General features: G+C 40.6%; 1 protein-coding gene across 2 annotated transcripts; it reads right to left on the bottom strand.

Annotated features, from left to right (window-relative positions):
* Positions 1-5: 5 nt before the first annotated feature.
* Positions 6-14,568, bottom strand: atp7a (ATPase copper transporting alpha). 2 transcript variants are annotated; one of them, XM_044204630.1, is made up of 23 exons: positions 14,469-14,568; positions 12,814-12,944; positions 11,032-11,536; positions 9,633-10,409; positions 9,201-9,413; positions 8,933-9,096; positions 8,520-8,681; positions 8,253-8,329; positions 7,510-7,732; positions 7,118-7,351; positions 6,900-6,991; positions 6,182-6,309; positions 5,331-5,485; positions 5,108-5,242; positions 4,687-4,881; positions 4,300-4,482; positions 3,974-4,187; positions 3,669-3,815; positions 3,402-3,544; positions 2,813-3,016; positions 2,414-2,531; positions 2,206-2,308; positions 6-2,061 (listed from the first exon to the last, which is right to left on the bottom strand). In XM_044204630.1, the coding sequence occupies exons 2-23, from the start codon at positions 12,931-12,933 to the stop codon at positions 1,788-1,790; spliced, it is 4,566 nt and encodes a 1,521-aa protein (XP_044060565.1). In that variant the 5' UTR covers positions 12,934-12,944; positions 14,469-14,568; the 3' UTR covers positions 6-1,787. The 2 variants fall into 2 exon arrangements, with proteins under 2 accessions (XP_044060565.1, XP_044060564.1); XM_044204629.1 differs by having other exon boundaries at positions 14,253-14,553.
* Between the last annotated feature and the right edge of the window lie 1,938 nt (positions 14,569-16,506).

Consider the following 16,506-nt stretch of genomic DNA (forward strand, 5'->3'; position numbering starts at 1 on the left):
CCGAGTGATGTTACAAAAAAACGTTTTATTCCAAGGCACATAATGTTCAGAAGAACTATAAAAGACAGCATACATGGACTTGCTTAATTTGACTGCACACAGATCTGAAGCCCTATGGACGTCTTTACAAAGCAATGCACAACAACAACAAACTGGCATAATTGCACTCAGCAATCTGTGACAGCTACAGAACATAATGCATCATGGGATAGCGGCAGGACAAACTGATGGCTCTTCATTATCAGAAAGAAATACTAGATAGGTTCAGACACAAAAATTCAAGGAATAACTGGACTGTAATGATTATCTCCTGATTTGACACAGCAGATAGATATAAAAAATATTTAGAACAGTTGCTGTCTACGATTGCAAGATGTAATTGGTGTGATCTTAATTTTACAATTTGTACAATGTGATCTTTATTAAACAATCTAATTAATTCATCAACATTCGTCTCTCAGTAACTTGTTTGGTGGAACTGCTGGGACACAGCTGTTTAGTCTTCTGATCCTGCAGTTTTTCCTGGCTCCCCTGGGTTTAAAGAAGTTTCTTTGATCAAGTGCAACAGTGTGAATCATATGGACAAAGCAGAGAATTTAACAGTCGCATCCCTTACAGTTTCTTAGAAACAGTAATAGCATCTTGCCTGGTGTGAAAGAATGCAAATGCCTTTACAATTTGGCCTTTTCATAACAAACTGCATCACAACACAAAACCTTTTTGCAACGAGCAAATAAAGTAATACAAGCGCAAACAATGCCATCCATGTAACAACTTCTGTTTAAGTTTAACAGCAAATAACTTTCACATTCATTGACAGGCATCTTATATCATTAACCAAAGATGAGGAAGGTCGACAACTATCAATCTATGGCAAGAGTTTCTATAGTTGCCGTCACCATTCACAGTCAACCTTAATCAGGTCGAATTGTTGACCTTATCTCTGTTCACACTTTATGCACATGAAGTCCAAGATAACCTCTGTACAGGACTATCTTTGGAATGTGTTGGACTTTGCCAAGGTGGCATTTCAATTGGCACTTGGGAAACACTGACATTTACAACTCACTCTGTTAGCGTTCTGCATAAAAATCTGTTTGCAGCGAGTTACAAGACTTCTTTTGATTGACTGAGTTTTATGCCTTACCTTTCTCAGTAATTACACATTTTGAGAGATTGAAAATGAAAATTGGCATTTGGATTCAACAACTTCATTTTTCACATAACATATAATGAAAAAAAGATAAATAAGGGTAATATAAATACACTGGAATACAATTATACAACAGTATTATTAGAATTTTCCATATAAGGAAAATGAGTTAAAATACAACTGTAGTGTCCACTCTTACAAGAGGCGCCACTGATAAAATGTCTTTGGATAGGTGTTCAAGATTGTACTGGCAAATGACCACAGTGGCAGAGCTGATCATCACTCTGCTTCCTGGATGTGGACACCTGCTTCAAGGCTGTGAAGATGCTTCATGCTCAAAGTGTGCCCGAGGGCAGTGACCTCAACAAAATATCTGAAGATAGTCTGCAAATGAAAGAGAGGAAACCCAGCATGCTCTGAAGAGCATGTGATCAGCTGGTTGAACAAAAAGAAAACAAGGAGCATGTAAGCTTTCTTCAAATCAACAGTGCTGCCCCGAGGCACCTACATTAAATGGGTGGGCCGTTATTCAGTGTAACCCTTTCAGCTTAGCATGGCCTAGCCTCAAATAAATGCAGCTACTGTCTACTTCAGCGTACAAAAATGGTCGCTGGCCCATGTAAGCCTTACGTATTTAGCAAAACTCCTCCTCACACAGCGCCTCCCCCACCAGCAGTGAGTGTTTGTCGGGCTCACTGAGCACCAGGCTGTTGAGTGAGTGCTTGTCAGAGCGCAGGGAGTTGATGGAAGCACGGCTGTAGTTGACAATGCGGTCCAGCAGGCTGAGTTTGGGGGAAGGACGACGCATCTCGCCAATGCCAATGTGGACACTGACGTCGGACAGGCTGCCCTGCCGCCTGCTGTTACCCAGTCTGGCCTCCAACTTCTCAGCACTGGGCTTAGTGTAACTAAACAAAGACGCAGGGAGAAAGAGAGAGACAAATACAGAAAGTTATTGGAAAATTGGTTTTAGATGAATATACTCAAAAAAGGGGGTTAAAACAAAGCACACAGATAAAAAGGCCTCAACAAACCATTCAATATCTCATTACCATTTGAGTAGAAGGGAGGACAAAACCACAGAGACAGACGACAGCGCCATCGCAGCAGAGCCCATCCATGGCTGTAACACCAGACCAATGGGAAGGAATACACCTGTGGACAGACACAGCTCATATTACTGCTGTGGTTGAGATCACTGCAATGGTCAATGTGAAGACATCATTTAAATAAATCTCGTCATCTTTTGCAGTCACCTACCAGCAGCAATAGGAATGCCAACCAGGTTGTAGATAAGAGCAAATACAAAGTTGATCCTGATCCTCTTAACAGTCTTTTTAGAGAGGTCAATGCTGGCCACCACATCCAGAAGGTCATTCTGCGGACAAGACAAAAAAGAGGTCAATGAAAAGGGGAGTAATATCTAATAAATTGTGCTCAGCAGCGCCGCCGCTCCCACCACGCGCATCACGCACTGTGCGTAGGGCACGAAGTGCTGAGGGGGCACCAAAAATAGCCTAATGAATTTTTTTTTTTTTTTAAATGCCGGTAATATTTCATTAGCCTATAGAAATATTAGGCACATTTTAGCCATGTATATGTAACAAAAAAGGGGGAACAAGAAAGATATTTAATAATTGCTCTAGTCTAGTCCCTCACCCTGATCAACACCACATCTGCTGCCTCTATGGCCACATCTGTCCCAGTTCCTATGGCGATGCCCACGTCAGCCATGGCCAGAGCAGGTGAGTCGTTGACACCGTCACCCACCATGGCTACTCTCTTTCCTGCCTGCTGCAGCTGTTCCACCTTGGCCACCTTGTGGGAGGGCAGCACCTCAGCAAACACCTTCCTGATACCCACCTGTGGGAGAAGCAGAGACCGGCAGGCTCAGAAACACACAAACCACAATACACAAAATGGTAGACTTGAGCAATGAAAATATAATAAATTAAAAAATACTAGATATGTCTAATAATTTGGTTACAGTAATATAGTGATAATTTCTTGACGTGTCTTTTTTTCTTGTTTTAAAAGCATTGTAGTTTTTTTTAACCAACATTACTAATTATTTCGTCTCAAACCATATCACTCTTCCCTATTTTAAATATGTTTGTACGAAAGCACAGATTTTCACTCTTAAAATATTGTTACATTGCCAATATACAGCAACTGAGTCACAAATATTACACAAATAATTGACCTTTGTCATATCACCTAGCTCTATATATCCAAACTCTGTCCATACCTGAGCAGCAATGGCCCGTGCTGTCTTGCTGTTGTCTCCAGTCATCAGCACAACTTCCAGACCCATGTTGGTGAGAGTGCGGACTGCCAGCTCAGCCTCTGGTTTCACTGTGTCTGCTATGGCTATCATCGCACACAGCAGATCTACGCACAAATGAAAATAAGAATACAATCCTCTGCGTAAGTTTTAGACAAGAACATAACTCTTAGCAGTCCGTCAGGAAATTATGGCAAAAAGATAAAAGACTAAATTTCATGTTAAACTCACTGTCTACAGCTACCAGGACAGCTGTGCGTCCTCTGTGCTCATGCTCCGTCATGGCCTCATCTATATCTGGTCTGATCTGCAGGCAATTCCTCCTCATCCACTCTCTATTGCCAATCAGAACAACGTAGGCGGCTGTCTGGACAAGGCCTACACACAGAGATCACTTGGGTTAGACAACAGCAAGGAAACATAAAGGTGAATTACATTTACTGCGACTGTATCACTACCTAAATCTATAATTAAGGACTAAATAAAAATGTTTCAGTATTTCCGTTGAATACGTGACCGCGTGTGTCCCGACATACTTAGTGGCTGTGGGTCCATGATGAGTGGATGGGAGCTGGTGGACATCCGGGTGTCGCTGATCTGGACGAGGACGCTGTTGCGTTGGTTGTTATCCTCACTGTCGCTGTCCACCTGTCTCAGCAGCGTCTCTGTGTTGCTGACCTGACATCGGATGCCACAGCCCGGCACTGCCTGAAAGTCTGTGCATGCGCCAAGAGCGTCTGTGCCAAGCTCCTGCACACAAATAGTAAACATGTTACAAATCTAGATCAAATGGTGGACTAGTGATCTGAGACAAAGACTTGCTGGTGGCCATGTTGGGGTTTAATTTGAGGTAGAGACCAACCTGTTTGCAGTATTTGGTGATAGCTGCTCCCAGAGGGTGTTCACTGTTGTTTTCAGCTGTACCCACAATGGCCAGCAGTCGCGAACGAGGCATTTTGTTCCCCTCCACAACTATCTTGACTTGGATAACCTTCGGCGCACCATATGTGATGGTCCCAGTCTTATCAAACACCACCGACTGGACCTGCCCATAAAAGAAGATATAAAGAAATGGCTGAATTTTACCTGTTTTTACGCAATTAATCAGAGTTATGTCTAGACTCATGTGGTTATGTAACCTAGGAAACCATAACCATTTCATAATGTGTTTAAATTGACAGTTGGTCTGTTACATTACATGTTAATTGGCTGACTACATAGAATTGTCAGAATATCATCATTAACACACCTTATGCGCCATCTCGAGTGGTTCTCCTCCCTTTATCAGGATGCCATTTTGGGCTCCAACCCCTGTGCCCACCATGACAGCTGTTGGGGTTGCCAAGCCAAGGGAACAGGGACAGGCGATGCATAATACTGTTATGGAGGCCTGGAAGGCGAAGCGGATCACTGCCTCGGTCCTGGCAATGCTCTTGTCGTAACCCTGCAGGGAGAAAATGGGGCTGTTAGCTTTTCCTTCGATTGAATTACAATCACTTTCACTGAAGAAAAGAAGGTTAAATAGTAATAATATCTGACGCAGTGACATTTAGACCTTTCTAATTTTATTAAATCAGTAAAAAAGGAACAGAAGGAATTGGATGTAATTTTCTGATGCTATACTGAGGAGCTTGGTACAGTCAGATATCAAGATTGAAAAGAAGACTCACAGGAAAGTACTTCTCCACTATAGAGAAGTCTAAAAACCCAATGACAATCCAGGCGATCAGCGTAAGGACGGATATGCCAATAATGAAGGGTACAAAGTAGCCACTGATCTTATCCGCATACTGCTGGATGGGAGCCTAAAAATAAAAAGTCAGATATCAAACACCTGAGCAATTACCATCAAAGCAGGTAGACACAGTTCAGATATCAAACCACATAATTCACCTTTGAAGTCTGAGCTTCCTCCACTAGTTTGACAATCTGAGACAGCGTGGTGTCCATGCCAACATGTGTAGCACTGACGAGCAGAGAGCCATTGTGGTTAATGGAGCCAGCAATCACAGAGCTCCCAGGCTTCTTAGTCACTGGCATGGCCTCTCCTGCAGTTGCAAAGCAACAACTGGTCAGAAAACACAACAGTCCAAGGCAGCAGAAAACAGAACATATTGGTGTTGTGGCAGAAACCACGACTCAAATAATAACCAAAGACTACATGTTTGTGAGTTCTGCCATATTCTAAAATGATTTCATGATTGACTACTGATACTAACGATGTGACAACTTCAACTGTTGTGGTAGATTGTGTCAACATTGCAACTGTAGATAGCGCAATACAGGACACTTGAAACTGAAGATTTCGACAATGAAGAATCTTATGTGGAATGTAATGATAAAAAGCATGATTGAAAGAGACTGAAATGAATGTAAACTCAAAATAAACTCTGTGGTGAAAATGTTAAACACTAGCAAACCACAAATAGTCATTCATCTATTTGTGGTTTGCTAGTGTTTAACATTTTCAGATTCTCACCTCCTCCCTTTAAAGTAGCTCTGCAAATCTGTCAGTGTACATTTATTGTGTCTTCATTGCAAATTTCTCACATTGTTTCAAATGTTAAAACAGCTAAAAGGCACACATCTCAGGGACCAATCGAAGCAGGAATGTGTGTGCAAATCAGATCTTGTGCTCACATCACCTGATTACTTACATTTTAGCATATTATTACCACCAATACTGATATCGAGCTCTTAATCAATACTAATAGATACCTGGTCCTTCACTCACTGTCACCAACCTGTGATGAGAGACTCGTCGGCCATGGAGTGTCCCTCGATGACCCTCCCATCTACTGGAAATTTCCCTCCAGGAACGACTTTCACCACATCACCCCTCTGCACCAGCTCCACATCCACCTGCTCCTCACTGGAACACACATGGATGTAAAACAATGTAAATGTTGTACATAATACAGTGCCAATACAATTCTAGACTGTTAGTACACTATTGATGTAATTATATTGTTCAAAACAGCAAATATGGTAATTAAGCACAATTTTATTATTCCGGATTTCTCTCAGCAGGATTTCTGAAATCTGAGTGCCAGATCAAAAAGGCATTACCAGTTTTATTTTCCATTTAAAAACAAAAGCAAAGTCCAATGTGATGGACATAAAACAGACAACTAATGTGACTTGTGATTTTTCATATCACATATGGGCAATGCTGCAAAATCTAATTAAGATATCATGATATTTAAGGGATGGCTGGTGGCGTTTTCAGAAGAAAGTTAAAGACTTGAGATTAAATCTGAATCCCAGTTGGAATTGACAAAAATATTTGTGCTATTCTTACTTTGGAAAATCATTTGCAGCTTGTTTATGCCTTGTCTTTGTTATGCCATTAGACCTTCCTACTGACATTTCAACAGCACACATTTAGATATGTTGTAATCTAAAACCAACTAAAGATATTAAAGGTTCTTAAACGAAATGAGCAAAGAGAACAACGAGTACCTGAGAATAGATTTGTCACTGCTGAGAGTGACCACTGTGGCCTCAGTTGCTTGTAGAGACATCAGCTTGGACAAAGCCTCAGATGTCTTGCTCTGAATGGAAGAAGGCACACAAAACAATTTCCAAGTGACTAATAAATTCAAATGAGGTCCTGCATTTCAACATTTCCAAAATTAACATTAAATGTCACAGATATCAATAATGATGATGAGCTAAACCTTGGCTATCTGTTCCAGCCAGCGTCCCAGGGAGATGAAGACAAAGAGCATCGGCGGTGTGTCAAAGAAGGTGATGGGGTTGACTTTTGCCTTCTCCACCATGGCCACTATTAGGACGATCAGTGAGTAGGTGAAGGCTATGGAGGTAGCCAGAACTATTAGCACATCCATATTGGCAGATCGGTGTTTGACTGCTTTGTAGGCTTGAATGTAGAAGTAGCGACCTCCAATAAACTAAAGAGGAAACACACAAAAGCTTGTATTCACTAAACCACAAACATTTCTCTCTCCCCCCTCCTGAATAAGCATTTATTTCAAAATCTAAATGTGTGTGTGCTGCTGAAATTTCCATATCACGTTTCCTGGAAGTGCAGTTAATCCCTCTGGTTTACCTGTACAGGCACACAAAAGAGGAAGGAGAGGAGGTTCATGATGGAAAGGCCTGGGAGCAGCTGTCTCTCTAGGAACATGGTGGAGTGATACTGGTTGCGGTCTTCCACTGTGGCGTTGTGTTGATGTGAAACACTCATCTGGTGGTCCATGATAATCATGTAGGTCATCATGCCCATCACAGGCACGCAGAAAAACAAGCTCACCAGGAAAGATTTCCTCCACCTTAGACAGCAGAGACAGTTGTATGTTAGAAATGTATTCATTTTATTTTGTGATGTCCTTACAGAGGGGAAAAGCAAATCTACATGTTGATTCTTTATCACTATAACCAACATCGACCCAAAAATACTACATATACTGTACATAATGCTGAACAAGGCTTCATTTATATTTTCCCTGGCACCAATGGTCCAAGCTATATGGAGTTCTAGAGAAACTGGATGTTGTAATAACAGACTTCATTGAGTAATGTTAAGCGGGGGTGTTTCCACCTCTGTACAAGCATTTTTAGCAACTTCCAGATCTAAAAACAGAGCTGTTTTCTGAGAAGTAGTAAGATGATTTGTTGAGTCATCATTAAAAAAAAACCAAACATTTGGTACAACCGAGATTCAAGCTACATCTGACAACACACCTGCCACATCAACAAAGTTAGAGTTGGTGAGATGGATTCAAATTGATAAACAAGCATAAATGGGGGCTCTTGCGTGTTCTTGCTGTACAAAAACAAAATGCTACTTACTGTCGTATCTCTTTGCTGTGGTCCAGGTGACTGGCAGTGCGGTCTCTCTTTACCAAAGATGCTTCAAAGCCCAGATTCTAGAAATAACAGTAACCACTGATCAAGTTTCATACCCTTATGATTAAGCACTTCATATAGAAAAGTATTAAAATGTTCACAAATTCTCTGGTTTGCATGATTATCAGTTGGTGTTAACATGCAAAAAGGAATGTTGCTAAAAATAACTGAACAAATACATAAATAACAGACAGGGACAGGAATAAATACCTCGATCAGCTTGATGATGTCTCGCGGCCCTATAATTTCCGAGTTGTACTTAATGTGTGCCTTGTTGGTTGCCAAGGCAACAGAAGCATATATAATCCCCTTTTCTCTCATGAGGCTGGATTCGATTTTGTGAACACAAGAGGCACACGTCATTCCCCTGACCTGAAAAAAGGTGAAGAGGAGCAGTCAAGTAGAGAACAGGAACAAAAATTAAAGAGGGTATGAAGTGAGGAACAGACATGATTCATTTCATCTTATGAAACGGAGGTCGCATGAATTATACAGTCTTCTCAACTAGTGATGGAAATATTTATCTGTGGATTTCATATTGTGGAAATCAATTACTGTGTTGAATGTATCTTGTCTTCATAATACAACACAAACAATGTCAATGCAACGTTACATTGACTCACCACTAGTTCTAGGTTTCCATCTGAACCTTCATAGTCCTCCATAACAGAGGCGGTGAAGCCCAGCTCTTTCACACACTCAGCTATCTTCACAGGGTCGATTACTTCAGGGTTATAACGCACCTCTGCTTTACTGGCCATTAGTGCTACCAGAACTGAGTAGATACCTGCACAACATTAAAGATTTTTTTCTTTAGCTCCTAGTCAAAGCAATGAGTTAAGATTAATCCTCGGTGAAATAAAACTTAAATATTTCTGTGTTTTTACAGACCAGTTTCATTCTTAAGGTTTCGCTCGATGTTTGCCACACAGGAAGCACAGGTCATCCCTCCAATCTGGATGTAGCATTTAGAGTACGTGTCTCCGTTGCGTCCCTGGGGAGTTTCTTTGTGTAGGTCACTGTCCAGCTCTTTATCTTTCACAGGTGCTAGACTTGAAGACTTTAAGAGACTGGGATTGGGTGCAGGCAGCAGAGAATTGGTCTCTGTGGAGAACAAATTATAGTTTTTAAAAGGGAAGCAGAATTTGCTGTTAGCTATGATGTCTCAACCTCACAGTTCAAGTACCCCCACTGGCTGAGGAGCATCCAGAGGAAACAGCTAAACTTTTGCGATTTGGCAATTCTCTAGTCAAAACACTAGAATAAAACTGCTCAGCTAATAAAAATTAGCTGACTCAACAACCACAACATCTATCCTCTCACCAGGTAGGAAGGCATCAAAGCCCATGTCCTCTATGGCCTCCCTCAGCTCCTCTGGTGTGGTCAGGAGGGGATCATACTCAAAGATTCCCTGGTGATCAGCCAGAGAGACCTGGGCTGATATCACCCCCTTCCTTTGGGAGATCATGCCTTCGATAGACTGGACACAGGAGTTGCATGTCATGCCCTCGATGTGAATATCAACAACAGATGCCAGAGGCTGGATAAAACAAGGCTGAGAGGCAGCAGGTTTGGCCTGCATTACTCCTGCAGGCCGAGGTGACGATAAGGCAGGCGTGGGCGATGTGGATACAGGACTGAGAGGGCCAGAGGAGTCCCAGGGTTGAGTCTTGAAGTTTCCTGGAGGCAGCGCCTCAATTTCTTGCTGCAACTGAGTCACTGTGACCTTTAGAGGATTATAGCAGATGGAGGCCTTCTCCTTCTCCAGAGAGACCTCCACAGACGAGACACCAGGCAGCATAGAGATGTTGTCTTGGATATTGACCACACATGAAGTGCAGTGCATGCCTTTCACCCTGAGTGTGACAAGTGTCGTGTCTATGAAGATTTCTGTCTCCTCTGATGTCTCTGATGCCGAAGAAACGGTTGGTTTTTGAAAATCAACAAAACGTTCGATTTCGCTGGGGGACAGCTGCAGAGGGCGAGGCTTGGACTTGACAAACGCCTTGAAGCCGGCAACAGCAATCTGGTCGATGATGGTTTGGACAGTGATGAGGTAAGGCAGGTACACGATTGTAGCTTCCTGAGCCTCTAAAACAACTGTGGAGAATAAAGACATGACAAAGTTAAAAATACAAACACAAAGCATAAAGGATTTTAAAGGAAAGCCAACATTTCACTAAAACAGGAAGTGACATAGCACATCCTTTTGTCTAAGATAATTCAAGTATTGATTGTCTTTCTATTTCTGATTTAATAAGGGGACTAAAATTTATTGATTTTAATTTGCTGCCCTGTGTGAAGCACTTTGTATTTTTATTATTATTATTATAAAACTGTGTCATGAGGATAGAATTTTTGTGCTTTGGAAATGTTAAATTCCATTTGAAACACTGTATCTAGAACATACAGCATACAGCTGGCAGTACGCACAACCAGTTTTACACAATGACAATTCTGTACTCAGCAAACATAATCCCATCTTTCTACATGTCACTGCTTACAACAATACCAGTGAAAGGATTTCATGAGTCATAGTCAAATCCCACTGAACAATCTGTCAGTGGTGAACACACATAGAACCTGACATACTCAATGAAATGATACTTGTTATCTGTAAGATATGCTGTATAGTGCAGCAACTGTGTTACATCACTTCTAGCTCAGACAGTGAGGTAATACATACATGACTACAAGCTTGTGAACAGGTCAAGTACATTACCTTTGATCTTTTCAATTCCTTTCAGTTTCCCAATCTTCCCTTCAATAGTGGTGGTGCAGGAGTGACAGGTCATTCCTTCAATGCGCAACTTTAGGAGCGTCACCCCACCTCCCGTGGTGTGAGATGGGGACAAGGTTGGACCTTTTTGCACTGGGCTGCTGGGTGTGGGGATCTCCAGAGGCGTTACGCTAGCCACCACCTCACTCAGCTGTTGCGAAGAATTCAGGGAGGGAACAAAGGTGACAGTGAGACCCATCTGGTCAGGGCTCTCTCTGACATCCAGCACTCCCTGAATCTGGGATAGCTTCTCCAAAGCCTCCTTTTGGGCTGCATGTGTCAAGCCTGAAGTGGAGATTAGCTGGGTATCTGTAGAGACAGGTGTGGCTGTGCTGGACTCCGATAGACTTGATTCAAAGCCCATGTCCTCGATGGCCTCTGACAGAGACTCTGGGCTCTGTTGGCTATGGTCAAATATGACAGTGGCACTCTTCTGCTCTAAAGAAACCTACAAAATAAAAGTCAAGTTATGGGTTATTAAATAAGTAAACATAACAGAATATAGTCATAAAATGTGAAAGAAATGTGGGGAAAAAATCAGGCTTAACTAAATCAGTTCAGCTAACACTAGCTGCATTTGACTGAAGCCTTTTATTCTACTAATAACTATCAAACTAAAGGTGCCACAGGTGGCTTTCCGTCTTCAGATTAATAACAGCATGTGTAGAATTTTCTGATAAAACTGTAGAAAGCACATTAGTAAACCGATAATACTGTTAAGCACTTAATGCAGATTTGTTTGCCTTTAGCAAAGTGCAATAACTTATTGTGGAGTCATCAGTTTTATTGATTTCATTTAGATACTGTACAAAGAAAATTCTTGCCTTATGTGACCACACACACTTCCTTCAGTTCCATTTCTGCTTAATGACATTTTTACAGCCACTGTGAATCTGTCTTGTCTCAACAATGCAACTTTACAATATACAAAAAAGGGGTAAAATGAGTCCATGGCCTTGGTAAGATCACAGCATGTTCTGTCAGCATGATGACCCTTAAATCTTCCTCTTCAGCAAGAAGGAAACATGTGACACACTGAAGGGATCACTTGACTGAGCCATAAGTTACAAACCACTGTGGGGGTTTAGTAGTAAATGAGTAAATGATGCCTGCCTGTTGGATTATCCTTTTTTTTCTGAGAATGAGAGACGGGGAAGGCAAGGAATGAGACAATGTTGTACCAAGAAAAATCTATTCACTCCTCCTCGCTCATGTCTATATAGATTAACTTAAAATGACCAAGGAACTAAATTCTCTTAATACACAAATGACATTTCCTGTGGGTACAGACTGTATATGAGCCTGCAAAGGGCAGAGCTCTATCTGGAACACACTATTACGTTATCTTCTCATTTAACCTCAGCCTGAGGGGTAAACACACAATAAACAAAAGAGCAGGCCACAACCATTGCCAGTTAGCTATGTCTCATAGCTACATTGATGTTACTTAGTTGTAAATCAGACCAGCTAGTCCTGAGGGAAAAAAGACTGTGTGATTAATCAAACAGCATTATCCTTTTCCACAACGTTTTAAAATAATACTTTTAATATTGCATGTTAAAACATCCATGGTAGTAATTTCAGATCCTGTTTTTAAACTGGAAGTGCCATGCAAGAAATTTTAAGTCAGCAAATTTTAACAACAGCACCTCAATGTGGAAAAGAATTTCTGAATGTCACTAAATGTAAAAAGTGTTCTTATATCTTTGCAAAGACTGCATTTACCTTTATATGTATCACTCCAGGGAGAGACCCGATGCGCTGCTCTATGGACTGGACACAGGAGCCACAAGTCATACCCTTCACTCCAAGGGAGACTGAACATAAATTGACTTTCTGTGTCATGATTGCTTCGTCTAAAAGGACACAAGAAGGACAGAATGTATTGTTTAACATACAAGTGCAAGCATCACAAAGTCAGGAAAAATGATGAAAGAGACAGGTAGGATCTTGGAGAAAAAACAACAACACAAGATTGAGTTCTTTATACATATCTAATATGGTTTTATGGTACTGTGCATTTCTATAAATACAATTTTTCATTTTAATTCAAATCGAAAGAGATGGTCATATATTACCATCTTTATTGCCATTTCTAGGAGATTAAGGTTCAAAATTGACAAAGAATCAAATAATACAGCTGTGAAGAAACAAAGGACAAATCTTGAATCTGCACCAATGCTTTCAAAACTAGACCAATTTATATAACATGTTTGTGTAACCTGTTTCCTTACTTGGATGGGCTAATTTGGTTATCAAACCTTTGTTGTCAAACAACAACAGATTAAAGCTTGAAACATTATGTCACTTTCATTCCATTTCAGTGACGCAATGACAGAAAACAGACAACTGCAGGAAGAATGAAAGCCAGGTAACCTTACTGCCCTGCAAGAATCGTGGTGCCAACTCAGCTGTCACTTTGCTATCAACTCAGTGTTTATCTAATATATGACACGTATCAGCTTCATATCAGCTTTTGGGAAACACCTGCCACACCAATACAAGGTCATCTTAGTTTTCAATCTTGATCATATGGACTATAGCCCTTTTGGTGGTAATGATAGCCATCTAATCACAAACTGATGAGTCTCATAATTGTCAGATTTGAGACTGGTTTACATCTGAGACACGTAATGAATTCCATTAACAGACTGATTGGATAGAAAACCAGTCATGACAATAAAACACAATTCTTTCTGAGGAGCAAATCAAATATCGGTCTCAGAGAGACAAATGCAATTCACTCACTATTAACACTGCAAACGTAAGTCAACATAAACCCGTTTTTGATGCTCCTTTAGAGTAAGGCAGTTGACCATTAAATATAATTAGCTACAGGCAGACCTTATGGTGTCTACATAAAATTAGTTTTGTGACATTTGGTGACGGCGACTGAGTAAGATGCTCATACTCTTGCATTTCATTTAGCTAAGGTTAAAGCAGCTAACAGTAAGCTAGCTTGACTGTGCTAAATGAGTTCAACTTAACGTTAGGTGTCGCCTGCTTTTGTTGCTAAACTCACAAAACAATGTATAATCTAATTAAAGTCAGCTGAGGTGTCAACAAGAATTTTTTTTCAAGAAAACTAAATCTTTTCTTAACCAAATGTGTCGTCTGTTAAAAAACAGGTAGTGTTACCATGAAAAGAAATGCACAACTCTTACCTTATTCAAAGGGAAGTAACTAGTGAGCTACAGGCTACTGACGTTGGCTGTCAGACTGTATGGCTAAATTGAGCTAGCAAGCAAGCTAGCTTCTTCTCTTCACCCTACGTTACAAGCAACAAAACGGACACGTCGTGGCATCGTGCTACCTGCGAGCAATGAGGAAAAGTGCTGAAGTAATACTTCTCTTCCCCTGTTAACACAAAACTTAACTACCTCTGTGAAGCTGTTTTTGTTTCTACTTCTCTTGCCGACGTGACTAACATCTCCACACTGCTGCGTCAGTGCCAAGGGGCGGAGCTGCGCGCGGGATATCCATAGCAACGCCTATAGCGAAATTTTGCCCTGTATAATACCTCTCAGGCCGTGTTGTATGCAGCCTATGATTTTCTCCCATGTAGTGTACAGCTGTTATCACTAAGCAATATTATATTCTATCTCTTGTATGAACTGTGTAAAGACTTCATAGATTAATCATAAGTTTTGGTAGGTTTACGGCAACGGGTTTGCCAAGGACACGGCCGGAGACGAAGGGTGAGCCTAACAGGTAAAACTCAGGGAATTCACAAGATATTTAGTAGGATTCGTTTCTTGAGCAGCATCGTCTCCTTGAGTCATTTGTCCTTTATTTAGTCCCTCCCTTTCAACACCTGACTAGTTATTGTCCCCCTGTCATCATCCATGCGCCCTGTATGGTCAAGAATCGACAATCCCCAATGTGTCTGTGAAATGTGATACACCACTAGTCAGACTGTAGCTTAACATAATTTGAGAGACACCTTGCACTGTGTTGCAGCTTAGAAAAATTACACTGGTTGTTCTCAAGGAGGCGCTTTAAACACACGACAAACGTGTGTCTTTCCACCGTCCAGTTTTGACTGACCCTAAATGTGACATAAAAACTTGGTTACAAAATTGCCAGGACCTGGGAACTTCTTGCTGTTCCTGGGTCCAATTTTGTGACCAGAGGTGATCAGGCCTTTGCTATCAGGGCACCCAAACTGTGGAAAGCACTTCCTGTAGTGATTAGATCTTTAACATCTGTATCCAAACATTTAAAACTTTGTCCCAATGTATGTGTCTGTATGTGCACATACATTTACATGCATATGTGTGGTGAAGTATGAGTATTTCATATATGAATATATGTAGCCTACTATGTACTAGTATGTATGAATATATATGTAAGTAATGCACCTGTGTGTGTGTGTGTGTGTGTGTGTGTATGCATGTATATATTTATATACAGTTTATGTATATAACTGCTCTGTTTTAATAGCAATTGTTTTTTCATTTGCTTCATTCGTATTGCTTTTATTGCCCTGTGGAAGCACTTTGCAACATTTGTTTTGAAAAGTGCTATATAAAAACAATTTTTTATTATTATTATTATTATTATTATTATAAAATGTGAGATAGACTTTGATAAATTGCTGAGTATTTGATATTTTAATGCTCAGCTCCTAATTGAGATTCCCAGGAATGGACCCCAGGAAGAGTAGTTGTTTCCAAGGCAACGACTGAAGGGGATCTGAATAAACAATAAACACTTCCTCTTAAATAAGCCAACTGTATTATACATATATATTTTTTAAATGAGTCAGTTATATTATTTGAGGGACAGCTGCATGTATTTGAGGGTCTAAAGATGCAGATGCTGGCTTTTCTGTCACCATGCATCATGCATCATTGATCATTTCACCCTTAATTATATGATACTGTTCAACAGTGTTTACAACACCATCTGTTGAGACTGTAACTGGAAGTTTTATTTTGTAGTAATCATGACATGATACATGGCAAACTATATGGGAAACATTTGCTGAAGGTGGGTTCAATGGCCACACACAAGAACACAAAATGGAAAACACACCAAAACAACATCAGGGCTGCCAAAGCAGTAAAAGGTCACATACTGCCCATAGAGGTAAGAACAACGGGAAGACTACCCATGTTATATTGTGCTTAGTAATGCAAAACAGTGATGGCTCCTCCAGCCATCCTCCAAGTCAGTGTGCAGGAACCACTGGACACAAACACAACCATCAACAAAACAATAGGCAGGCATCAGCAGAAGCACAAACAACAGTCATTTTTTAAAATAATACTTGCACTCTGTAATCTTATAATAAAGATAGGCTACTGTTTCTACTAATTATAGTGTTTAATACATTTATTAAACATTATCGAATTTAATCTGCAAAAGTTTAATATTCCAGGGAAGAATTAGTATAAATCTATGTATTTTAATGCA

The sequence above is a fragment of the Siniperca chuatsi genome, linkage group LG8 (assembly GCF_020085105.1).
Source record: "Siniperca chuatsi isolate FFG_IHB_CAS linkage group LG8, ASM2008510v1, whole genome shotgun sequence".
In the NCBI taxonomy this organism is placed as follows: domain Eukaryota; kingdom Metazoa; phylum Chordata; class Actinopteri; order Centrarchiformes; family Sinipercidae; genus Siniperca; species Siniperca chuatsi.